Source organism: Lissotriton vulgaris, chromosome 1_1 (genome assembly GCF_964263255.1).
Source record: "Lissotriton vulgaris chromosome 1_1, aLisVul1.2, whole genome shotgun sequence".
NCBI lineage: Eukaryota > Metazoa > Chordata > Amphibia > Caudata > Salamandridae > Lissotriton > Lissotriton vulgaris.
Genome location: NC_141685.1, coordinates 1,030,959,996 through 1,030,986,667, shown reverse-complemented (window position 1 = coordinate 1,030,986,667; position 26,672 = coordinate 1,030,959,996). Strand labels below are relative to the sequence as shown.

Sequence of the window (26,672 nt, the reverse complement as noted above, 5' to 3'; positions counted from 1 at the left end):
CACCTCCGCAAGGTCGGTGAGGGCACCAGGGGGATAGAAGCTGTGGGGATCGGCTCAGAGCAGCCTCTGTCTTCTCCGTCTACTCCACCCCCTCGTCGACCACTGGAAACGCCGGCAGAGAACCCCGCCATAGAGGCCGAAGACAGACTCGGTAAAAATGAAGGTGTATCGGGTGAAAAGATTTCCTTTACCGTAATTCAGTGGCAGCCCAAATCTGATAGTTATGCCCCTTCACTAAGAATGAAGAATCCATCGTTGTTTACTTTTCCATCAAAAGTTTTAGGCTCGAGCGAGGTGAACAGCAACCTGGATCACGGAGCACCACGGCAGCTCAGCCGTCTGCCGCCATGTTCCCCCTGGTTCAGGCTGAGATCGATGAACTAGTGAAGGTTAATAAATGGATTGATTTTGCGATCTCTACCTCTCAATCTCTGACATGCAGAGGTGTATCGATTATTTTCAAGAAACATCTTAAAGTCAAGCTGCTAGACTCAAAAGTGGACCCAGATGGTAGATGGGTAATTGCTTTTCTATCCATTTGGGGGTTTCAATTAACAATAGTGGGGTATTATGGGCCTAATCTAGATAATCCTTCTGTCTTAAGTACTATATTTTCTAATCTCCTGTCTTACCCAGAGCCTGTAATACTTGCAGGTGACTTTAATATTGTTTTAGACCCCATATTGGATAAAACACCTAATAATAGATCAAAAATCCCGTCGAAGTCAAGATCTTTTTTGATAAATGCTATGAAGCAATATGGGTATGTGGACATTTGGAGGCTAAGGGCGGGCCAGCAGCAAGGCATCTCATTTAGGAATTATAAGTATCACCACCAATCAAGAATAGATTACATACTAGTTAATCAGTCCTTGGTGGATGCTGTTAAGTCCATTAAATATCTTTCTCTACATTTATCAGACCACTCGGCTGTGTTGCTAGAACTCACGATCTCCCTGACAGAGCCGGTAAGGATTTGGTCTTTTGACCGTTCACTACTTTCTCACTCTGAGGATGTTCTATTCATAAAAACTGAGCTAGTACATTTCTTGAATACAAATTTAGGCTCGGCTGGAGTTGTCTGGGATTCTCTTAAGGCATTTCTGAGAGGTCTAATTACAGCTAAGGTAGCCTATAGAAGGAAAGAATATAGAGAGGCTGTTGCCTCGGTGGAGGCAGATATAGCCATGGTCCAGCTTGAGATTAAATCTAATGCTACTCCCACCGATGATGTTTTGTTACCTCTCCACGCGAGATTACTCTCTTTAACCCCTTCGACGCTGATGACGAGCTGGGCTCGTCGTGGCGTAGCCTCCTTGCACGCTGATGACGAGCCCAGCTCATCACGTAAAGTGCGTTTCCGCAAAACCCAGCGTGCGAGCGGAATTCCGCTAGCGCGCATGGTGTTAAAGGCTCAATTAGCCTCAACTCTCAACCAGAGAGTACAAGAAAGATGGGATGCCAGTAAGCTTGCACATTTCCAGTATGGAGAGGTTGCTGGGAAACTACTGGCATGGAAGGTCAAAACTGATCAGACCTGTAACAATATTGATCTGATCATAGTTAATGATGCCCCCCTATCTGTGGATGTTGATATTAGAACAGCATTTAAAGAATATTTTCAAGCCATATACCGGGAAGACAAAATATTAGATCTGGTTACCATCAGGAATTGGCTTGATAAAATCTCCCTCCCATGTCTTTCTGTTAACCAGAGTGAGAAACTAGAGTCTGAAATCTCAGAGGATGAAGTTAGGACAGCTATCCAGAAGGCCAAGAAGGGGAAGGCATCTGGCCCAGACGGCCTACCGGCAGAAGTTTATAGATCGTTGGAGCAAGAACTAGTCCCCTTCCTCACAATCCTGTTTAATCAGATCCTTTTGGACGGGGTACCTCCTCCAGTGTCATGGGACAATGCTTCAAATACTGTAATATTAAAGCCTGGGAAGCCGTCAACGGCATGCAGTTCATGTAGACCAATCTCTATTTTAAACGGGGATTACAAGATATTTTCATCCATACTTGCAAATAGATTAGCCGTAGTTGCACCTTTAATTTTACATCTGGATCAGAAGGGGTTTGTCAAGGGGCGACAGCTTTACCAATTGATATACGATTTAATTGGAGCCATAGATCTGGCAGTTTTGAAGTCTCTCCCACTCGCAGCCTTAACGTTGATGCCACCAAGGCCTTCGACAGGGTTAATTGGAGGTACCTGTCGGAGGCCTTGGCAAAGTTCAACGTGGGAGGTAGATTTCGTCGAGCAATCGGCCTCCTCTACCGGAATCCTAGGGCCAGCGTTCTGGTTAACGGAGTATTATCTGACCCTATTGACATCTCGAGGAGAACTCGGCAGGGCTGCCCACTCTCTCCGCTTCTTTTTGATCTATATGCTGAACCCTTTGCCCGGAGTTTGAGGGACAGTATTGATATCCAAGGTTTCACATACAGGGGTTGGGAGAGAAAGGTGGCCCTATATGCGGACGACATTCTCATCTTTACATCCGCACCCCACTTGGCTCTTCCTGTAATATTCAAACTGGCATCAGAGTTTGGGGACGTGTCTGGTTATGAGATCAACACTTTAAAAACTGAGATGTTGACTTGGAACATCGATCAGTGTTCCTTTACTTCAGGTATTCGGCCGGGTAAGAAGATGAGGTATCTAGGCCTTGATGTGGTTGGGAATATTGATCAGATTGCCACTAATAATTTCTCAAAAGTGACTAAAGAATGTCGCAAGTTGCTCCGGAATTGGGCACATCTCCCGTTATCTTTGTTGGGTAGAGTTAATCTTGTTAAGATGACTATTATACCCAAGATTACATTCTTATTTAACATTATTCCTTTATATTTTGAACCTCTTCTTATTAAAAAACTGCAGGCTGATATTAACACCTTCATTTGGAATAATCATCTTCCAAGAATTTCTTGGAAGAAAATCAGGAGACGTAGGGATAAGGGTGGGCTTGCAGCCCCTGACCTACAGATCTACGCCTGGGCCTTCCAGCTGTCTCATGCTAGGGTGTTATTAAAGATTCCATCAGACCATGGAGTTGGTTTTATTTTTTCTACTTTACTGATGGCAGAGGGGGTTAGCCAGTCAAGTTTTCTTTTTAAATTTGGAGACCCCAAGTTCTTTAAAAAAGTTAAACTGAAAATCTTACAGGGTATGGCAAGAATGTGGGCCCAGTTAACAAAAGGTATTAAAATAGGGTACTATGGTAGTAGAACGCCTCTGTGGGGTCTTCCCGATAGCCCGGCTTGGCTGGGCGACACACTTGCGCTATCTATTAGAGATGCTGGACTTCTGGTGTGGGGAGATCTATTTGTTGATGGTATTTTGTTACCTTGGAACTGTTTAAGCAACACAATAGGTCCGAACTTTTCCAGACTTATTACATGCAAATAGCGAGTTGGTCCAGAACATATAATGATTCATCATCTAGAGGGACTAAATTTCCACTAGGCATTCACAGCAACCTTATTACCCTTTTAGTTGACAAACCTCCCACTAAGAAGGAGATTTCACTTTGGTACAATCTAATCCTTGAAGAACTGGATGGCGAATTTTTGCTACCGGTACAGCTTTGGTCATCACATCTAAGTATCCCCAACTTACAAGACCTTTGGATTACATCATGTGGTATGATGTGGGATATCGTCAAACCGGCATGGTTACGCAGAAACCATATTTTTACCATTCACCGAGCTTATTATTCGCCTGAACGATTATCTAAATTTGATCAGGGAAATAGGGTTGCTTGCGCGAGATGTGGGCACTTAGCCGCAGCAGATACACATATGTTTTTCGAGTGCCCTCATCTTTCTTTGTTTTGGGAAGCCATAAGTAAGACCCTTTCAATATCACTTGGCACCAACATTGTTCTAGATCTCACCTCCGTAATCTTCGGCATTGTGGATAGTGCTCCAACATCTGCAAGGAAGTTGATTTTCTACTCTATCCTGCTTGCTAGAAAGGAGATATGCAAGAAGTGGAAAGACTCACTACCCCCCTCTATTAATGACTGGTATACGTCCGCCCTACAGGTCTCCAGGTTAGATTTGGCTAGAGCTGGAAACAGTGACAAAAGATCATTCTGGCACCTCCTGAGGTGGGACCATTGAGAGCCTGGGGTTTTTTTGTTGTTGTTTTTTTAATTTTTTTTTTTTTTTCCCCAGGTCCAATGATTAAGCCATCAATCCCATCTTTGGGTCTAGCCGAATTTTGATGCTATGTTGGCATTTTGGCTGCACTCCTAAGACCTCCATATGGTGTTCTGTCTCTGCAAAGCTGGTTTATGCACTACGGCTGAGGGATGATAGCCCCGTTCCATTTTCACACTCCCCCCCAGTTGAAAATACTGAGGCAGCATGTTGCATGTATATATCGGCAGATTGCAAAATCAGAACCTAGGTGGCATATGAGGACAAAACAAAAAAATAGTCTCACTCCAGTCAGTTCAAAATTAAAAACAAACAAAATATTAACGACAAATATATATATATATATATATATTTTTTTTTTTTAAATAAATAAAAATATATAAATATGTAAACAATGTAAATACAAATATATTTAATATTACCAATTAAAAAAAACATATTATAATGTGAAATGCATATGACAAATACCTACAAATACTATATTAAATAAATAAAACAATTCAAACAAATAAATATTTTTAATTAGAAATTATTTAGAAAGAAAAACCTTAATTATTATATAAATTTACCACAGCTAAAATGAAACTGTAAAACAATTAATTACACAATTAAAACTTATTTCCAATTTTAAAAAATTCACAGTACTTAACACCTAATTATAAAGTAAGTAAAATTAATTTACTCCCCACCCTTTACCCATATAGAAGTAATACCCACACACAAAAAATTTAAACAATTACCCTAATTAAATATCAATGAATTAATTATTATTAATGATTAAATAATTATTAATTAATGAAGCATAAATTACTTCCTGCCCTTTAACCCTATCAACCCCACAACCCTCACCTAAAATTAATTACAACATTTTCATAATTAATTTACAAATAATTGAATAATATTCATTAACAACTAATTATTAATTAATGAAACATAAATTACTTCCCACCCTTTACCCTCTATAAACCCCACACCCTACACCTAAAATTAATTCCACAATTTGCATATTTAATTCTCAATTAATTAATTATTACTAGTTAACAACGTATTATTAATTAATTAAAAATAAATTACTTCCCACCCTTTACTCCTATAAATCCCACAACTCACACCTAAAAAAATTACACAATTACCATAATTAATTAGAGATAAATTAAGTAATATTGAATAACAACCAATTAATAATCCATTAATAATAAATTACTTCCCACAATTAACACTATAAAATCTCAATTAAATACATATTAATAAATAAAAAAATAATCATTCATTTATTATAATTAAATTATTACCCAACCTATTCCCCTATAAACCCACAACCTGCTACAGAACTAAAAAATGCAAAATGTAATTAGAATAAAATTGATAACTACTAAATATTTAACACATATAATAAAAAAACATAAAACAATTCTTAAACAAAATAAATACATCACATACATTTAAAATATATACCTAAATACATAACACTAATTTAAAAATTTGACATTTTAAACAACTATATTTTTGCAAACGATATTAATGACAACTATATTTTTAAAAACGATAGTTCTTACCTTAAAATCTTTTTTCTTGACTACGATATCCTTGCTGTCGATATTTCTGACTCACAATATTTAGGACTTGATATTTCTGTAGTTCGACATTTCCAACTCGATATTCTGTCTGCACACCCTGGAGAACAACTGTTACTGGTATGATGGAAGAATTACTATAGGATAACAATGTACTACAGTGAATTATGTCTGCATTTCAAATACCTATGCAACATTCTTACCTTGACACTGTATGATTCCCTTTCAGAACCCTGATGGCATAGTGGTGGAGAAGCAGCTATTTTCTGACCAAAGTGGGATATTGTCTAAGAACTACATGATACCTGACATTGTAAAGTAAGTAAAAAAAACACACACAAATGAAAGATTGGCAAAAACAACTCAGAGTAAGCTGAAATTTGTGTTTCCTGCATGATAGGAAATTGAGTTTTACTGTCTGCACATTTTGCTGCTGTATACATTACCTTGAAGATATTTTTTAATCCTTGGTCTCCCTTGGTCACAAGCTGAGAAGAATGCAAGGTGTCACAGGCAGGATTGTGAAAGCACTCTAAAGCAGGCTTCCACTGTACAAATATGAAGGCCCTTGACTCACTGTGTGCACCCATCAGCATGCAACTCTGCCAACTCTTAGTTTGACCGAGATTTAGGGTTGGGGGAGTTGAATAGTTTTCCCATGCTTGTAAGACTATGCTGTGAATGATGTCTGGGGGCAATCCTTTAGTAGACAGGGGTGCAAATGCAGCCCTTTAAGCTATACTTCCTCAGGCAAATCTACACCAGAAATCTTGGGCCTGATTCACAAAAGTAATCTGAGACAAAACCCTAACTATACGACTTTCGATATTCACAATGGGCATTTAGGAGTAGTAAAGTTAGGATTTTGTCTCAATTAAACTTAAGTTTTGGTCTTAAGTTTAACGTAAGTAAAACTTAAGATTAACTGAGACAAAATCCTAACTTTACTACTCCTAAATGCCCTCTGTGAATACCAAAAGTCGTAAAGTTAGGATTTTGTCTCAGAAAGTTGTAAAGTTAGGATTTTGTTTCAGATTACTTTTGTGAATCGGGCCCTTTAGTCATTTTCTACAAAAGGCGACATCTTTCTCAAATTAACTTCCTCAAAAAGCACGCAGCACTGTTTGGAGCGAAATTCATTAACATCATTTATATCTCAATGACCTGGCATGGATCAGGCCTTCCAGATCATTAGCAAGATCTTCCTTAGCTGAAATATCTATAGCACTGATCATTGATATACAGCACTTCATAACTAGAACGCTTCTCAGGGTTTGAATAGTAGGTCTTGCTCATGGTATTAATAGATCAGCCTTGGAAAGTAAAACATGTTCCGCCAGTACCTGTAGGCTATACATTGATATTTGGAAAGCGTGCTGAATTGACTACGGTCTTGATTTAGAGTTTGGTGGATGGGTTACTCTGTCTCAAACGTTACAGAAATCTGGTCTATCATACTACAACTGCATTACAAGCAGTGGCGCGTGTAATAGGGCAGACAGGATATCCATCACATTTGTGACAGAGTAACCTATCCACCCACCACACTCTAAATCAGACTGTAGGACATCAAATGTAAATACCTCTTCTAGCCACCATCGTGCAATGTTACTTACATGTAATCTAAGTTCTCCACAATAGGTTTCTTAATTTAAACAGCCTAAATATAAACAAATCTTCTCTATGTGCAGGCTGGCACTTTTTACTGGTTGGGCACTAAAACCACATCCTGAACTACACAGGAATACCACATCCTGAGTTACCAAAAGCGCATAGGATTGCAATTTACAGGTGTGAAATTCAGATTTTCACCTGCAAAACTGTAGAAGTACTGCTAGAATTTTTTGCTGTTTTATGCCATGTTCCTGCCATTTTCCACGGATATATTTTGCTAGGTTTTCACCGGTGAAATGTGCATGTAGAAAAACCCAAAGGCATGGCTTAGCTACACAGCTCATGATCCTGAATGACTCACAAACTCCTATGTCTGCCTTGAATGAGATTTCTACTAAAATTGTCTTGAGGGTCTTCAATGAAAGATAACTCACTTTTTCCCAAAACTATATTGTAGTATGTATGAGACAAAATTTCATTAATCTCTTCTTGTTTATATGTAAATCTACGTGGATTAAACTTGGCTAAAGACAGACATATGACTCACACCCCTTATGTTAATTTCCTCCTAACAAAGGCAAAAAGTCAAACGGAAAAGCATAGGTAGAAGTCTCTTTAACAGACATTTACCTTCTCAATAAAGATAGTATGCTGATTTAGAGGCCTATAGTAAATCAGTGAACTGTGGACTTAAGTTCATTTAAAGAGGTAAAACAGATGAGGAATCGTGATTACTATTTCCATTCTACTGGCTTTATTGTGGTATAGAATGGGTCATTTCTTAACTTAATAAGGGCACACAGATGGCGAGATAGAAATATATATGTGTATCCTTTTCTTCTCTGTCAGGGGATCTTCATCAATATTAATAACCAGAATACTAAATACCAAGCTCAGGCCCAGGGTATGACGGAGAACTGAGAGAAACTCAAGCTGACAATAAATTAAAAAAAATATCAAACAGAGAAGTCTACCAAACCGAGTATCTTCCATTGAGTACGGATTCTACACCGTAGTGCCTGCCAATATCTGTAGACTCATTCCATGTGACTACTTTGCAAATTTCAATAGATTGAGCATTTGTTAGAGAGGAGAAGGAATGCAGTGATCGCTCCTTCTCTAGTCAAATACAGTCCCACTCAGAAGAGGTGTAAAGTCCCTATGATATCATGTCCTTATGTATCATGCGGTCATGTGAAAGGCAATCTATAAGAACAACAATTGACAAAAATAGATTGAAGTGCCCTTTGGATTTCGCAGGAAAGTACCACAGAGCTCTTTTGACATTGAGAGCACTTAACGTCTTTGATGGTGGAAATGGTTTGGAGAAGAATGATGTAATGGAGAATGTCAAGTTTAATCTAAAATCCACAATTATCATCAGAAAAAGTAAATAATTCTCAGGGAAATATTGAATAGGGTTCATATAAACACAAAGGCTGATTTTCACGAATCCTTCTCACTGATGTAACAGGTACAATCATGGTGAATATGTAAGAAAGATATTCAATATCAGATGTATTATTCATTGTTTGAAATGTTATGCTATAGGAAACTGCTAAAGCACACTTTCACCAAAAGCTTTCATGGCACTGGGAGCACTAGCGGAAGGGCAGAGATGTAGTTTTGTCATAAGCTTGTCTGAAGAGCCATGTTTTTTGCAGATTTCTTAATTACTCATAGGAGGTTGCTGCTCTTAGGTTGGCCAGAAAGGAGTTCCAGGTGCCAGGAGCCAACACCGCAAACCTGGTTACCCCTAGCCTCTTCCTGTAGAATTTGGGAGTCTGTAGGAGATTGAGATGTGCTGATCTAAGGTTACAACTTGGAGTGTGGTTCCAAATTTTAGAGGAAACAAAAGTGGGGCTTTTACTCTGCTGAATTTTGAAGATCACGCAGTCTGTTTTAAACAATGTTCTATGTGCACTTGGGAGCCAGTGCAATTTCTTTAGTAAATGTGTAGTCTGGCAGTTTCTTGGTTGATAGAGTAATCTAGCTGCTTGATTCTGGACCAGCTGCAGTCTTTGGCTCAGACCCTTTGGAAGGCCCCAGTAAAGGGTGTTAGCATAGTCAATGGGGACATCACTAGTGCAAGTTTAATCTGGATGATGGCTTTGGTTTTATCTGAGTTCAACTTTAGTTTGTGACTGTCCATCCAGTCCTGAATGAAGATCATGGGGCTGTCGAATAATGCTATCAAGTCAGGAGTATCCACAAGGTTAAATACTAGCTGCATATAATCAACATAGTTATATATTTTTACTTTCCACCTTTGTAGAGCATTTGCCAGTGGGCAAATATAAAGATTTAAAAGGATGGGGAATAAAGCGGATCCCTCAGGCACTCTGTAACTGAGCTTAACCTTGGAGGAGTAGAGGGGAAGAGGAGAACCAATTGTAAGCTGTCCAATAGAAAAGACTTTATCCAATCCAGAACACCGCTCTCAGCCTGGTGTCCTCCACACATTCAAGTAGGATGTCATGATCCGCTGTCTCAAAGGCTGCAGGGAGATCCAGAAAGACTACCGCCTGGGCCTTAACCTTGTCCGCCTCCTCTCTCATATAATTTACCATGGAGAGAATTACAGGTTCCGTGGAGTGACCGGGCCATAAGCCCACTTTGTGTGAGTCTAAAAATGAAGAGCTTTCAATGAAGGAGCAAAGATGGTAAGTAAAATGAGCTTCCAGGATCTTAGCTAGGTAGGGAGGTTGGGTGGTAACTCTGCAAACTTTAGGAACCATCAATGTATAAAGGACTACATTTTACTCCCAAGGGGGAGGGGTTTGTATTTTTAAAGGCGAACACCTTACTAAGGCCTTCCAATAATACTTTTGCACCGGAAAGCTCAAAAGAGAGCCTGAGAAGGACATTAACTATAAGACATAATGGCAGTCAGATGAAGCTTTTAGCAGTGGTGGCTCCTCCTCCACTAAGGTGGAGAAGCGTCACCCCACTGCTCTTTGAGCAGTGCAAAAAAAGAAAAAGAAAATGATAATAACATGAAATTATTATAATTTTATTTTTCACTGATGCCCTAGAGCCAGCTTAGGGCGGGGCAGGGCCTTTCCAGAGCAGGGGGGAAATGGTTTGCACTCCCTAAGTGCGCATAATGGGTTGACCGGCCCTCGGTGGGCCGGCCAAACAGTAATGTGCACTTTGCATGTTCCCCACCAGGCTGTAATGCATAGCCTGGTGGACAGGCGTCCAGTCCCTCTCTGAGCGCAGAATCACGGCACTCAGGCCAATCACAATGCTGCTTTAAAAGGAGCGTCATGATTAGCTGGGAGAGTCCGGGAGCCTGGGTGCTTCCGTTCTGCCAGTGCACTGCTGGAGAAGCAGACAGAAAAGAGGCCACGGCGTTCACAGGTAAGTTTATTTTATATTTCACCTCCAGCCTCACCACCCCTCTTCCGGGGTAGCCACCACTGGCTTTTTGGGAGTACAGAGTAACTGACTTGACCAAGTAAAGCATGCAAAGACCTCGCTCTTCGCATGCTTTCTAAGAAGACATTTGTCCAGGCACCATAAACAGAATCTGTAGGAACCCTTGAGTCAGATAGGCAAGTTTAATCATGTGAATGAGGATGCTACTCTCCAGCCTGGGCAAAAGATTTGTTTTGGGGGAGAAGAAATAGAGAGGGAGAGGAAACAGAAGAGGGACAGAAAAGGGAGAGGAAAGGAAGAGGGAGGGGAAAGGGAGAGGGAAGGGAAGGGAAGGTAGTAGGAGAGGGAAGGGAGTGGGAGTGGAAAGGAAGAGGGAAACAAAATGAAGAGGGAGAGGTGAGGAGAGGAGAAGAGGAGAGAAGAGAGGAGAAGAGAGGAGAAGAGAAGAGAAGAGAAGAGAAGAGAAGAGAAGAAAAGAGAAGAGAAGAGAAGAGAAGAGAAGAGAAGAGAAGAGATTGTGTTGTGTGTGTCCAGGAGCTCGCTCCTTTGACTTGCTGAGATCTTACATTGTGGGTTTGCTGTCAGTTTGTAGAGGAATGTCTCTGAATGTGGAAAGAAAAGAATGGAGCTCTAGTTAGATATCACTGTGTGGCAGCATATTAATATTGTATGATGTCTTAGGTAGCCCATGTGAGACCCCCCCAAACTTATCAAGGAAGCATCTGTAATGATTGACTGAACAGAAGAAAGCACTCGCTTCACCATATGTTTCTTATTTTGGCACCCCCAAAAGAGGGTTTCAACATCCGTGGCTGTTACATTCAGCCTTTTCTCCAAGATCCCTGATGTTTGGCACTAGTGATCCTCTAGATATTCCGATAGATATCAGATCTCCAGGCAGGCATTGGATGCCATGGATGTGCAGGAAGCCACTAATCTGAAAAGATACAAGATCTGGCCTCACCGCAGGGTGAGGGTTAGTTTCAAGGAAAATACATTTCTGGTGGCTATATGATAATCTATCCTGTGAATGTGAAGGACACAGTAATGTGACACATATATCTAGCACACCAAACAAAAACTGAATCTTCGGCACTGGTGTTGAGTCACACATGCTGTTGTTTATCTGATGCCCTTGGGTCTGGATAACTTCACAGCTCAGGTAAATAAACTTGCATCACGTTTGCATGAGAGCTCACTTCCAGAAGCTAGTCCTCTAAGCCCAGGGTAAATAGTTTTATTTCCATGAGTTGAGGTACTATGACCATTGGGCACTGGACGAAAATATGTCTGAAGGGTAGGATGTTTTATTCATAGTGTTGGTTATTTACTATGAATAACAGGAATTTATTGTACTTTTCTGTGACCGAAAAGTTATTATATACACTCTGGACCTATTGCACTCACACAGTCTCCTCGATGGACCTTTCTTCTGTACCAGGAAGAAAAGGAAGTAGATTGAAAAATTAAATAAAGTAGAACCCATCGGTAATTGAACTTCAACCTATCTCTATATAAAGCATTGTCTTTCTGAGAAACAGATGAATTAGAGGGATATTTTTTATTTCCTCTATGTGAAGCTGCAGAATATCAGTTTCTGCATCTTTACACTTTTAAGCTAAACATGCTACTGTTTTACCCTACGTTGAATTCCAATTGGATTGCCTGAAAAAAATGAGACCATTTGTTGTCTGAGATGTTTATTTTAAAATATACATTTTTGTAGGAAGTGAGATTTGTTTTCTTAAAAAGTGTTACAGATTGGCAAACATATGTAGTGATATTTTAAAGTTTATGAAAATTAAGATGACACGATTGAGAGCTAATATTTTGTATTCTGTACGTTTGTGTGACCATTAAAGCAAACCTGTGAGTCTTAAGTGAAGGGAATTGTTAAATCAGCTCATTTCTATTTATACACCCCATCTCAGGCCTGTCCCTGTTGAAAATCCACTAAAGGAAGCTCCTGCTAGAGTTATTGTTTTATTTAGAGCACAATAAATATTGGCTGATCACCTAATTATTTTCAGGTAAATCATTGTCAAACTTGTTGAAAATCTAATACAGCGTTTCCAGGCTTTTCTTTTATCGGAAAAAATGACCATCCATCAGAAAGATTGGAGCAGTTGTGTGGGCTTTCAATATCTCATCAAATTAATTTCAGATGCATATGCCTAATGTAGAAACTTATTAAAGTTCCAGATGCCCTTCAACTTTGCAGACCTGATTACATTTGGCTACATTTTTAAAGTCTATAAGATTGCATTGCTCCAGCAATAATCAGACTGCTGTTCACCAGATTGAAGCCTTGTGTTACTATGAAACCATAGGGCGAATTTGATATTCCCTGAGAGCTTATAGGACGGATGCCTTGTGTGCTCTGTCTACTTTAATTGAGTTTTAGGTTTTTATCAGCAGAGCGTGTTTAGCTTATTTGTGGAACCTTTGCTATGTTTTCATTGTTTCTAGATTTTTATCTTATACTTTTTTTTGTTGGTAACCTTTGTAATGATGTTGATGTAAATCACAAAATAAAATAAAGTAAGAATCTAAACTTTCTATCAGTGCTGCTTCAATTATGAATTTCCTCTGCATGAGATCCCATAGAATGTATTAGTTTATTGGACTAACCTTTCCATGTCTTTTGTAGTCTAGGATTTTGGAAGATTGTTGCAAAGTATGAGAATGCACCCCAGGAGACCTACAGCACGGAATTTGAAGTTAAAGAATATGGTAATTAACTCTTATTCATGGTCGCACTAAGTTGGACATACTAATAATCAGCAACTTTAAAGTGTTTGCAGCATAAACTCCTGCAAACTACCCAGACATGCAGCATATCTTCCAAGTAGCAGAAACCTGTTCTCACACTTTCACCTAACTATGGTTCAGTACTCACAGGGGGAACTCCAAGTGTTATAAACTCTCCTATTGCTGTTTTTACTGAGTAGAGCAAACTGCTCCAACCGTTTACTGTAAGGCATCTTTATAACACTGTCACAATACTATTAAAAAAGTTGTTAAATTACTTGTCATGAATATGGTAAAAATCTGACATACGCGCTCTGTCCTCTGTTATTGTGTTTCTCTATATATATGGATGCCTACATAATGAAACACCCCAGAAAACACTTTAACTTACACCTAGTGGAAAATGTACTCACTGTGGTACCATGGCAACACATGGTCATAAGCTACTTTATGTTACCAATTTGTAACGGTTCATGATAATGGAGCTTGAGAAAATGGAGGGCAGGAAACCAGGCGTGTATGGTCTGCGAGGGCCTCATCTTTACTTGCAATAAAGGAGATGACCATATACGTATTGCCAATGTTGAAACTATTTTTCTTAAGAAGCCTATGTCACATGGCCTAAGGAAACTTTAAGGGCACATTTATTTGAGAAATATGCTAGCCTATATTTAACGAGCCTGACCCCAAAATGGCGCCTACAGAAGATCGTTGCCAGTGGTCATGGGGGCGACACCCCAAGGGAGGCCCCCACTGACATCAACAGCATAGTGGCCATAGGTTAGATGGTAATGACAGCAACAGCTCCGACTTCTAGAGAAGACTACCATCTGCTTTAAGACCAACCAAGTAATACTCCTGAGGCACCCCGCCTGATCCCAAAATGGCGGCTGTCTCTCCCCCCTAGCAACTATAACTCAGAAATACCCACCTCGGGAGACAAGCGGACACTGGCTCTGCCCTCAAGCTCCTACTCTGCACAACAATCTCCATCCCCCCGTTGAGCAAAAGATATAAAATGGGCTGAATGTTAACACCAAGATCAGAACCCCTTGCCTGACCACAAGAGGGATGCCACTATCGTCCCTTCCATATTGTGCTCCTACTTTGTGATATTTAACTTGACATTGACCCTTCCCCGATCTGGACATTGAATCTGTGAACTTACCCCAACCGTGGAGACGTAGTTTTCTGGCCGACGCCCGGTGGAGCTACCCGGTAGCTAAAGAGGAGATGGGCTATGGACTTTCCCCCTCGGCCTTCACCCACCCAGCTGGACGTTGGGCAGATTTTTCCTGCATCTCTTTGTCACATGCTACCTCCTACCCTACCCCAGTACCCTCTATGCTCCATTTATTTTGCCCTCCATGTTCTTTAAATGTATTCTATTTGAGACCTAGATATTTGGCCAATGCCCGGTGGAGTTACTTGATAGCTATAGAGGAGATGTGTTTTGGGACTTCCCCCTCAACCGTCACCTACCCAGCCGGACTTTGGGCAGACTTTCCTTCGTCTCTCTGCCATACCTCCCTCCTAACACCTGTCCAGGCCCTAATCCCCACCCTGCTTATCTCCTCGCTCTACTCCTCTCCACTCTCCTGCTGCTAACATCTGCCTTCACCTGTCCTGGCCCTTAGTCCCCACCCTGCCTATCTGCAAATTTTCCCTCGACATTTGAGATCTAGCTATTTTGTCTGATGCCCAATGGAGCTACCTGGTTTAGCCATAGGGGAGACGGATGAGGAATTCCCTTCTTGGACGTCGCCTACCCAGTCGGTCTCTCTTGTCGTCTCTTCCCCTATCTCCCCTTTCTCTCCTTCCATGCCCCCTCCCCTCTACGCTCCATTTATTTTGCCCTCCATATTTCTTTAATTGTTTTTCCCATTGAGACTGAACAATTTGGCCAATGCCCGGTGGAGCTACCTGATAGCTATTGAGGAGATGGGTTTTGGAACTTCCCCACGACCGTCACCTACCTAGCCAGACTTTGGACAGACTTTCCTTTCATCTTTCTACCATATCTCCCGCCTATCCCTTTACCCTTACCTCCTTCCCCTCTACACTTCAATTATCTCGTCTTCCATACTCTTGCAATTGTTTGTCTAGCAACTGATGTAAATTGAACTGATGTAATCTTGTAATGTAATTTTTGTGGAACCTAATGTAAAGCACTCTGATACCGGGTCTAGCCAGCGCTATATAAAACTCTTGAATAAATAATGAATGAAATTTTCTAAATATTGCTTGTCATCACTGTACATTTTTAAGACATCCTTTTGCGAATAATTATGCCAGGTGTGTTCATCCAATTACTCCTAGGTTTTTAGCTTTTCAGATTACTTTATTAGACCTAACCCAACCACGTCTGAGGTTTGGAATATCAGAAGGATTGGTATAAGTTGTATCTTTAGCATTAAAAGCATTCTGAATATTTACAACAAGAATCATTCAATTGGCAAATGGAAATCAGAAATATGAAATAAAATTATTAGCTTTAGAAAGTATCTTGTATATTGCAAAGAAAATTGAATGGACTTAACAACAGCTTTTGTGGAAATTAGAACAAATGATGACATCATGAACAACAGAGATAGATCTCTGTAGCATCTCAATCTACGGGAATACCAGAGATTGCATAAATAGGTGATCTTAAGAATTTAATTTGGCCCTGTTTTTACTTGATGATTGAACGTTTGTTGTTATTCTTGCAGTGGGCTCATGTCTTGGTGGCAGTTGAGCTCATGGAGAATGTAGGAGTATACCATTTCAAGCATGGATGTGCATTATTTGCAGACTACATGGCCTGAAGTTGTTTGATTTTTCTTACTGTTGCCAGCAGTCATACAATACTTTCCTCTGAAGGGAAAACTTCCCCTACCTTCAGGTCTACGATGGGCCACAGCAACTGAATCTTGTCAACAGTATCAGAGATTACTTTGCGACACTTGAGCCAGGTTGAGGTAGATGCTGCTTCTTCCTTTTTGTTTTTACCTTTGACAAGCCATTCTATTAGGTATGTAAATATGCAATGAACCCAAAGTCTAAAGTGTGTCACAACTGAGGCTTGACATTTTTGAAATGTGTTGATTGCTGATTCCATTCCAAACGGGAAGCCTCTAAATCAGCAATGGAAATCAGTTACTTGAAAGAACAAATATCGTTGTATGGGATGTATCGGGACATGGAAATGTGCATCTTGAAGGGCCAGCGACACCATGTAGTTTCCCTCTTCAAGAAAGTGGAGTATCTCCTGCAGTGTTACCATACGAAGTTAATGCTTCCTGACAAATATGTTTAGGCACCTTAGACACAGCTTGGGGCTCCTTTTTGTCTACTTTCTTCTTGATGAGGAAGAATTGTTGTTCAGGTATTTGACAACAGGCTCAATGGTCCCTTTCCATAACATGGAAAGCATTTCTGCCTGTACCAGTGGAAGATGATAGAGTGTTTCCTGCCTGAGCAGTGTCAAAGGTGGTATTCCTATCAACACCAAGCTGTTTCCATAGCAAACCATGTTTGGAACCCATTCGTCTCTAGTAGTGGATGACCACTCCTGTAGAAGGGCAGCAATTCCCCTCCTATTTGAAAGTTGGGGGGAAGCAGCCCTGAGCTTTAGAGTGACTGCCTCGTTTCTTCTTGCTGTTGGAAGAGTACATTTGCTATGACTTGGAAATGCAATTAGATTCTTGAAGACAGGTTGGTCATAGGAGTAGTGCTGATGTTGGTGTGGTTGGTATGGTAGATAGGAACTAATAGTAGCTGGGGACCAATGAGGATTGGTTCCTGCTTGCTTGTAAAGAGCCTTATGGCAATTTTCATTTCTATTCACTGCTGCTGAAGGGCTCCATCCACAAGGTGGCCTAACAGCAATCACCAGCGAATGACAGCTAATGACGTGTACCTGATGCAGTTGTGTACCTCCCTTGTGAAGGGGGTGCGTTGATGCCATCCTTGGTGTCATAGCTCTGCCACTTCCACTAGCTAGCAGCACACCACTTAATATGGACCTGCTGATGCTTCAATGATCATTAATGTCAAAGGGGTGACCCGGTGTACCACAAAACCTGGGATATTACTAGTATATAAAAACAATTGGTTCTCTAGGGAGGTGCACAATTTCTTTCAAGTTAGAACATTTATAACTTGCTTAACTAAGAAATACCAATGAATGGAAGGGCACATATACATTGACTAACGAAAGAAAAATACTCTATACTGACACAAAAACTATACTTTGCATGGTGCAATAATGTTCATATATCGTGGAGAGACACAACTGTTTCATATAAAAAAACACAGGACTGTTATGTAACATTCAGTAACTTAAACTGGTGCCTTACGAAGTGTGCTTCAAATGTAAAATAATACAAAACCCATGACAGTATACAGAAAACACACAAATCTGTTTACAACTCGTCATTATACTCAAACATATTTCCTTCTGTCTTGACGATAGATATGAGAGACAATGGTACAGAACATCTACTCATATCGTTGATGATTTGACCCTTTCAACAACGTGTGTTCATAAAATCTTAAAAACTGGTCTTCCTCAGGACTAGAGAGAGTAAATACACCCTGTGTGATGAAGGATAATGTGTGTCAGTGAAGCATTAAAATACATTTGAATGGTTGAAAAATAAGGTATATTGACAGTAAAACCTCATCTGGTCAAGGTAGTAGCATTGATGTGCTTGATGCTCTGTCCAGAAAAAACACCCCTGTAAGACAATATCCTCAAATCAGCTAAAGATGAGAGAAAACATACATTGGTGTGATAAGTGAAGGTAGTGTAAAAGCTCACCTCCTACTGATGCTGTGGAAGGTGATGGATCAAGCGTATGCAGAGACAAGGCAGGACCTCATTGGAGACTTATACCATAAGGATGCAGAGTATAGATACACCGCACTGGTTATCACGCAATTGTGAAAATGGAGAAGCGCTGAACCGCTCTTACTCGTAAACACAAAATCTTTACAATTAGGATTTCTGAGGGAAATATATCCAAATAACAAGGCGCATCAAATGTTAGGCCTTGAGCAGAGTTTTCACCAATACCTCGGAGATCCACAAAGGATTCTCTGTAACAAAGCGAAAATTTACATCTTCAAAAAGCTATAGGCAATAAAACAAGAATTAAAAAGAGGGGAAGGGGGGAAAAGAAAAATGACTGGGCTCCCACTGAGCAGCTCACCTTATCAATTTATGCAGAGAGATGGAAAGAATCTGACCTCTGGCGTGTTGCCCCGTCCACACAACTCTTAGCGGTGGTGCAGTGCCAGGACAAGTAAAGCACCCGCTACGTAAACATACATGCGTAGGCTGCAACTGCGTCATTTGTGCATTTCCTCTACATTTCAATTGACCGCAAGTGAGAAGAAAGTGAAGTGTGAGTCTGCATCAGCGTGTCAAGCAAGGTTACAGATTCCATGTAACCCTGGCACCTGTCTGACTCAGTTTCGCATAGAAAGTATAGAAAATAAAAAAATAGGGAAACAGTCACAATGGAATCTCATGTCCAGGGACTGTTACTGTCAAGCATATGGAGTACTTCAACTGTAAAATGTATTAGATGAATATTACCAAATTTGAAGAGGATTGTTTACAACTTTGCGGAACAGTGAAATTTGTGAAATGCAATAGAACTATATTTGAAAAGAGTATGCATTAGTAAAAAGAAAATGACAAATCCAATATATATATACACAATCACATGAGTAGATGTATATCAAATCAAATGCTTAGTCCACACTTGAAACACATTGCCTAAATAGATTACTGTGCAAAAAACTGCCTGCCCCTGCTGGTGTAGTCACCCTGATTGTCCTGCTCATCATATTCTTATGAGGTGTATGGGTAGGTAATTTTCTTACAGTATGTTCTGATATCCATAGCAGATTTATCTACCTTTCTTGATTGGTTAACTGCATTGAAGTCAATAATGGTTTTCTAAAATCTTTCCAATGCTTCCTTAGCGTTGCTGAGTGCCTTATCTTCATAATCTCTGTCTTTATCTCAGCTATTTCCTTTGTCAGTTTTTTAATGTATTTAAGGGTGGTTTCTACTCCTAAAACCATCCAATGCCTAATCTAAAGTTCTCCCTGAACTTCGGGATGTCAATAAAAATGGCAGGTTCATTCTTAACCTGAAGGCCAACTGAGATAATATTGACCTGGAGGTCAGAGATCAGTCTTTACAAGTGGTTAGAGATGTACTTAACAGAAGGGACAGCCTAGTTTGGGTACCGACTGAATTCATTGTAGATTTACTTAGGATTGCCATGACCAAAATTGTTTTCATATTGCATAATAAATACCCTTTTCAAACCATGGGCATTGCCTTGGGGCCAGATTTGCCCCAAATTTGGCAAACCTTTACGTGGATGAACCTGAAGACAATTTCATATATAATACAGAGAATCCATATGTAGATAACATCACTTTTATGAAAAGGTACATTTACGGTGTGCCAATAATTTGGATGGGAGAAGAGCCTCAAATCAGAGACTTTTCTGTATGGCTCAATGAGAAATCTCCTGATATTCAATTTACTATAACCAATAGTAGTGATGAGATTAACTTTTTGGACCTGAGTATAAGAGTGGCGGATGATGTACAGTATACTACACTTTTTAGTAAACCCATTGAGCGCCATACAATACTGAGATACTCCAGCCACCTCCCCTAGAAATGTGAGAGACAATCTGCCTTACCTTCAGTTTCTACAACTTCGCAGAAATTGTACACAGAGGGTTGATTTTTTCAAAGAGGCAGATCACCCGTTAGTACTGTGGAGAGGGAGAGAGGTTACCCCAAGAGTTTACTTAAGAGAGCAAAAGGGCATGGTATTGTCCACAAGATACCCTTATGGAGGTGCATACTAAAGCCTCTGATAACAGATTAGCATGTGTTACAACATTCAGCACCAGAAGTAACGAGATCCAGAAGATCATCAACTAACACTGGGCCTTGATTTCAGAAGAACTTGATGTAGGAGGTAAGCCTTTATATGCTTTCAAAAGAGGCAGAAATATAAGAGACTTTGTGGACAGTTAATTTCTAAAGACACTGCAAACTTCATACTTGAGTAACCTTGCCATGGAAAGGAAAAACTTCACACATCTATGGTTTAAATACACATTCAAACATCACACGAACTGTAACTCAGTGGATGAGATCTATGTAATCATATGCCGATGTGACATGCTTTACGTGGGTCAGACAAGACAGAGGGTCAAAGTTAGAACTCTGCAACATTGCTCTAAGATTCATTCAAAGACACAAGGGGCGCCATTGGTTGATCATTTTGATTGTATGCAGCACACAACAGAGAACTGGAGGTGGTGGGTCCTAGAGAGAGTAACTCACAACCCTAGGTGAGGAGACATGTCCTACACCCTCAATATGAGAAAGTGCAAGCGGTTACATGTGCTCAGTTCAGTGGACCAGGGTCTAAATGAATCATAGGAGATATCCAGATAAGTGGTCCTCCTCAACATGGGTTAGGATTACCTTGGTCTACTGTGTCTCTCCTAGGTGCACATTAAGGCTTAATGGGGTATGCATTTCCCATGTGTACAGTGAGACATGTTGTTTCATTAAGTATATCCCAGGGATTTGGGCACGCTGTCACTATAAGCTGCTTAGCAGTCATGTTTCTTTAATGTGTGTTTGTCCATTGTGACATTCCACTATTAACCGCATCGCTGCTGCGGTGATTTTTGCGCTGTGCGGCTGTTTTCCATTTTCCGCGTTACATGACGAGCTCAGCTCGTCATCAGCACACGCCACCCGTGGCTGATGACGAGCTGAGCTCGTCATCAGCAGCGAAGGGGTTAATATTAACCTAGGATTGAGAAACGCAGTCATAACATATGTATTAAAGTTGTTAGATGTGCATTTCCCAGGCAATGTGATTCATGTGTGGACTAAACATTTGCTATCATATACACCTACTCAAGTGATTGTATATATATTAAAATGTGTCATTTATTTTTTACTAATGCATACTCTTTTCAATTGTACTTCTATTGCATTTCACAAATTTCACCATTGTTCAAGATTGTAAATACTCCTCTTCAAATTTAGTGATATGCATCTGATACATTCTAGAGTTGAATCAATCTATATCCTTCACAGTAACAGTCCCTGGACATGAGATTCCATTGTGACTGTTTCACAATTTTTATTTTTTACTTTCTATGCGGAACCGAGTCAGACGGGTTGCCAGGGCTAAAAGGCATCCATAACCTTGCTCGGCAAGGTGGCACAGACTCACCCGTCACTCTCTCCTCACCAGCTGTCAATTGGAATGCTGGTGATCATAGAGGAAATTCACAGAATGATGAGTCTATATTCTCAGCATGCACGCTTCCGTAGCTGCTGCTTTACTTATCCTGGCACAACATCGCCACTCAGTAGTGTGGATGGGGCAACATAACAGAGGTTGGGTTCTTTCCATCTCTCTCAATAAATTCATAAGGTGAGCTGCTCAGTTGGGCCTGGTCATTTTACCGTTTTCCACCTTCCCCTCTCTTTCATTCTTGTTGTATTGCCTGCAGTTTTTTTGAAGAAACACATTTTTGCAGTTTAATAACGTCCTTGGCGTTTGTTGGAATTCTATGGGGGTTTTCAAAAAAGTACCCTAAGCCAAACTCTATGAACTTGTCCCTCAAAAAATTAAACCAGGGAATCTTTACAGCACTGTGCAAGTTGAGACAATCCGTAATAATATCTCTTGAGAATTCTAATTCCTCTGAGAGCCAGATCTTGGCCCATACATACAATGCGCTACCATCAATATGGTCTTATATAAACTGTTGGCCCAATTCTGCATGGCAGAGTGATGTGAAGGCGCTTTTTGGTACCATCCGTAATATTTTGATAAAATTGTTCTCTACTAGTTGAAGCTGTTGGCATCAATTATACCCCCATACCCCTGCCCCATATGTGGTGATAGGGAGGCATTTAGCTCTGTAAAGAGTTACTAGTTCTTTCACTTGTTTCTACCCCAATTTACATGAAAACCAAAAGAGCGCATCCACAGCCCTGCTTTTCTGCTGTGCTCTGACGATCAAGAGAGAATCCCACTTCATCTAATTATGAAATAAATTACCCAAGTATGACAATTTACTAGCTTTTTCTATTTCCTTTCCCTGAACAACAAACGTTTTTGTTTTTGTGGTCCTTGGGCCACATACCAGGATATATGATTTATTAAAATTAACTTTTAAATCAAGAGATGTCATAAAATCTGTAAAATCATCAAGGGATTTCTGCACACTCATAACTGTCCCCATCTATTCTTGCCCCAGGCATGAGTGATTAAAATTAACCAAGGACTGGCCCTCGTTATCTTCGAGCCCACAAACCCGATGAGTACTGTATTTACAAGTACTGCAATTAAAATCTCTGACCTATAGAATGCATAAGGGCTGACACTTGGTGGAGATGTGGGCAATTTCCAGGTGCACGGCCTCTATTACTTGGCAGCTGCCTTTGTCAAAGATATTATAAAACAGGTTTACCAATAATAGGTCACCCTGTGCCGAATCAGAAATCACTAATAATTGATACCAAGGAGATGAACACATGCATTTGACTTTCCAGAAGCATTTTTTACAGCAATAAGCACCGCAATGCCACCCTTTGCACTTCCTGATGTGGATGGGATCGCTGGTACTCAGACAGAGCAATACCCATTTATTAAAAAATCATCGGTGTACCAGGTTTCTTGTAAACATATTAGATCAAAATCTCCAGCAAAGCCCAGTCAGTCCCCTTTCCCCAAATTTTGAGCGAATTCCTGCTATATTCCATGACAAGGCTTTAAAATAAGTGACTATATCCCCTTGCGGTGCTTGCCCCAAAATTATGTTAACAGATACTTCAGGGGTACAGGCGGGAGTAAACAATGCTGCTTTTTCAGTTGCTTCCTCCCCCTCATAATACGTTTTCAAATTGGACATTATTTATAAATTCTAAGCCTCCAGCATCGTCCTGCTCACCTTCCCGGTAGAGCAGGTCCTGTTGTCAATCTATGTCAAATTGGCCACAAAGTACTTCACAATGATTTGTCTGGTCAATAGGATGTGGAAGAGAAAAGTTTGACTGCTTAGGCTGAATTTGAGCTTGCCTCTGATGAAGGCTAGGTCTTATATGTGAAGGGTAGAAGAAATCTAATGGACTTGGCCTTATGGAGCCATTTATTAGTCAGTATATATGTATCACTCCAGCCATTGGTATTTCCTAGTTAATCAGGATATAAATGCTCTAACTTGAAAGAAATTGTGCACCTCCCTACAGAACCAATTGTTTTTATTTAGTAGAAGCTTCAACAATGGCTACGTATGTCCTTTACCCTTCCTAAAGTTCCACATCTGGTGATCACAACACCCCCAGATTGCTATTGAATTTGAGGCTTGAATGAAGGTAACAGCTAGGATAGTGACAAGCACAGACATCTTGGTTCTTTCTCTCTCTCAGAAGGTGCAGAACACAGAAATCAGGGGTTAAGTGAGTGACACCAGGCCACTTTTAGGACTAGTAAATCCCTCTTCAGGTGGTCAGTCGAACAGAAAGGTGTACATTTTCTCGAGGAGGGAAACTGTGACTGAGCCTGCTGTTGGGTCCTGCATAACCGTTTTCCCTCATTCCAGATGTGATCTACTATTGGAACTACCTTCCAAGTTCTTCTAGGAAGGTATTTGAAATCTTACAGGTCTATTTGCAAAATCTGAAATAGCAAAACTTAATCTCTTAAGAGACCCCTTACTGATGGGGTGGAAGTTTGAGATGTCATATAGGAAACAGTCCACCAGGGGAGGTTCCATATCTCCTGTTTATTTGACACATACTTGTTCTACATCTGGATATACTGCTCAAGTACTTTTCCATCCTCTTTTTCCTTAACATCATCATCTTTAGTTATGTCCACCTATACCGCGTTTGGTGGAAGAAACATAGGCAAAGACTGTGGTGGTGGTTGGTACAGTAGTGACATTTGCATTAGATGTGTGACAGTAGTGGAGGCATGGGTTGAGAAGATGGAGGATGTATTAATGGAACATGGATATAATAGCCCATCATCATGTTTGGTGGAAGAAACAGATGTAAGGATGTGGTGGTGGTTGGTACAGTAGTGACATCTGTGGTAGTTGTGTTACAGTAGTGGAGGCATGGTTTGAGAATATGGAGGCTGTATCAATGGAAATTGGCTGTAAAATACCATTATCATAGCCTGTAGATCCTTGGCATGATCTGTGATAATTTTGTGGTATTTATAAAGCACAGCTATAGCATCTAGTATTTGCTGCATCAATACCCACTGAACAGGGCTTTACAATATACATATTGCAGATGTTTTCTAAAGTGAGAGAGGCATATTTGTCATAAGAGAAAACAGCAAGGAATTTCAGGTCTTTGTATCTGAATATGACCTGTACTTCCAATGCAACGGGAAGGAACACAGAGTGAAAGAGACTTAGCTGAACACAGGACTCTATTATACGCAAGGAAGAATACATTCTTAGCTTAAAACTCTGGCAATTCGTAGTACACTGAACTATAAACTATAAACATCTAAAACAGGAACTCGGGTGATTTCGAGTTAGTTGTAATGGTACTCTGTGTGTCAGTGTGGCGGAGGGAAGACATTATGTCTGCCTCCTTGATAGACTACTGTCTGCCAAATTTATAGATCATTGCTAGTCTAGCGGTTATTTCAATACCTTGCTCACAGATCACTATTATTTTGTTGTATAAATCCAATAAGTGATGACTTTGAGGAAAAGGTGAATTAACATTGCAAATGTCAAAATTTTAAAGTGCAGGGTATCATTTTAAAAATGTTAATTCATAAATGTTAAATTGACGCCAGATTAAATTATGAGTAGTTAAATAAAAGATTGTTTAAATATCAGATCATAATAGCAGCACAACCATATAATGCTTTACCAATAGCAAGCCACTAATCACAGTTTTAGAGGCAGAATTTGGTGATAGGGGCAAAATAATCCCCAGGTTGGTATCGGTCCAGGTCACTTTCTTTAGTTTGTGAATTTATGCAGATTAAAAATAGCATAGATAGCTAGATTCTAAATCTGAGGAAACCTCCAACTATATGTCTTCAGAATGTGCCTGAAATTAAAATTTACAGGCTTTCTTCCACCTGAACTTCCTGTGCCTTGAGACTATGATGAAAGACATCGGATTAGGCCTTCCATCACTGATTAGACTGTAAATCATTCCCAGTAAAAATAACCAAAAATGTGACATGCAGTCCTCTATACCAGAGGGGTTCTTAACCTAAGGTCCGTGGTGGGTTGAGGGGGAAGAATGACTGCTTAGAATATGAAATAATATTAATAGATTAATAAAGTGTATATAAATTAAGAAAGAAGACTGAAAATTGAAAATGTTAAAAGGTTCTGTAAATTATTTTGATATCCTTAAATTGATTCGTGGGAAGAGTGCAAGTGCACTAAACAGAATATAGTATGGATGATGAGAGGCCTTAATTAAATATAGAAAAGCTCCAACCTTCCCATTAAAATGAAAAAGTATATATTTTTTAATTTGCTTGTGAATCAAATATTTCAGCATTTGGGTGTTAGTTTGATGAATGGTTCTTTTTGCATTGTTTTTTGTTTTGTTTTGTGGTTCTTATAGAAAACCTTAGTCAATGGTCCCAGGATTTCAGTAATTAATCACTGGAGGTGCCTAGATTCTAAAATTGATTTAGTGGCCGACCACTGGTTTCAGTAATGTGCAAGTAAAGTGGGGGGTCCAGAGTAGTGAAAAGGTTAGGAACCACTGCTCTAGACATGCGTCCAGTATATTCGTTGCTACTTGTCATTATTATTTCCTTCTTGGAGTAGTTAAAGTAACTTTATGATGGCCCTGAGAAGATTACTGGTGATCAAAAGAGAATGGACACTGGTATCTGCGAAAACCATTAGTTTTTTTATCGAAAACCCTCATAGACTTCCTGAAAATTGGCAAAGCGGTATATCTTTTTTCCGCCCCATCAGGAGTCTTGGCATAGTCATAGGGTCTACGATTGACGTGCAAGATGCCTGCCTCACCCGAGGCTACTTCTGGTATGTGCAGAAGTGTCCAGAAATGAAAAAAGGGGAGTTAAAAAAGAAATGACTAGAAAAAATGGGAAACTTTAATGAGTGCAAG

General features: G+C 40.0%; 1 protein-coding gene across 1 annotated transcript in view; it reads left to right on the top strand.

Annotated features, from left to right (window-relative positions):
• Nucleotides 1-26,672, top strand: part of LOC147748462 (venom factor-like) — a 273,916-nt gene that overhangs the window by 118,696 nt on the left and 128,548 nt on the right. The window contains exons 5-6 of the mRNA XM_086928296.1: nucleotides 5,971-6,059; nucleotides 13,387-13,469. Coding sequence (XP_086784422.1) covers nucleotides 5,971-6,059; nucleotides 13,387-13,469 — 172 coding nt within the window. The remainder of the gene's footprint in view (nucleotides 1-5,970; nucleotides 6,060-13,386; nucleotides 13,470-26,672) is intronic.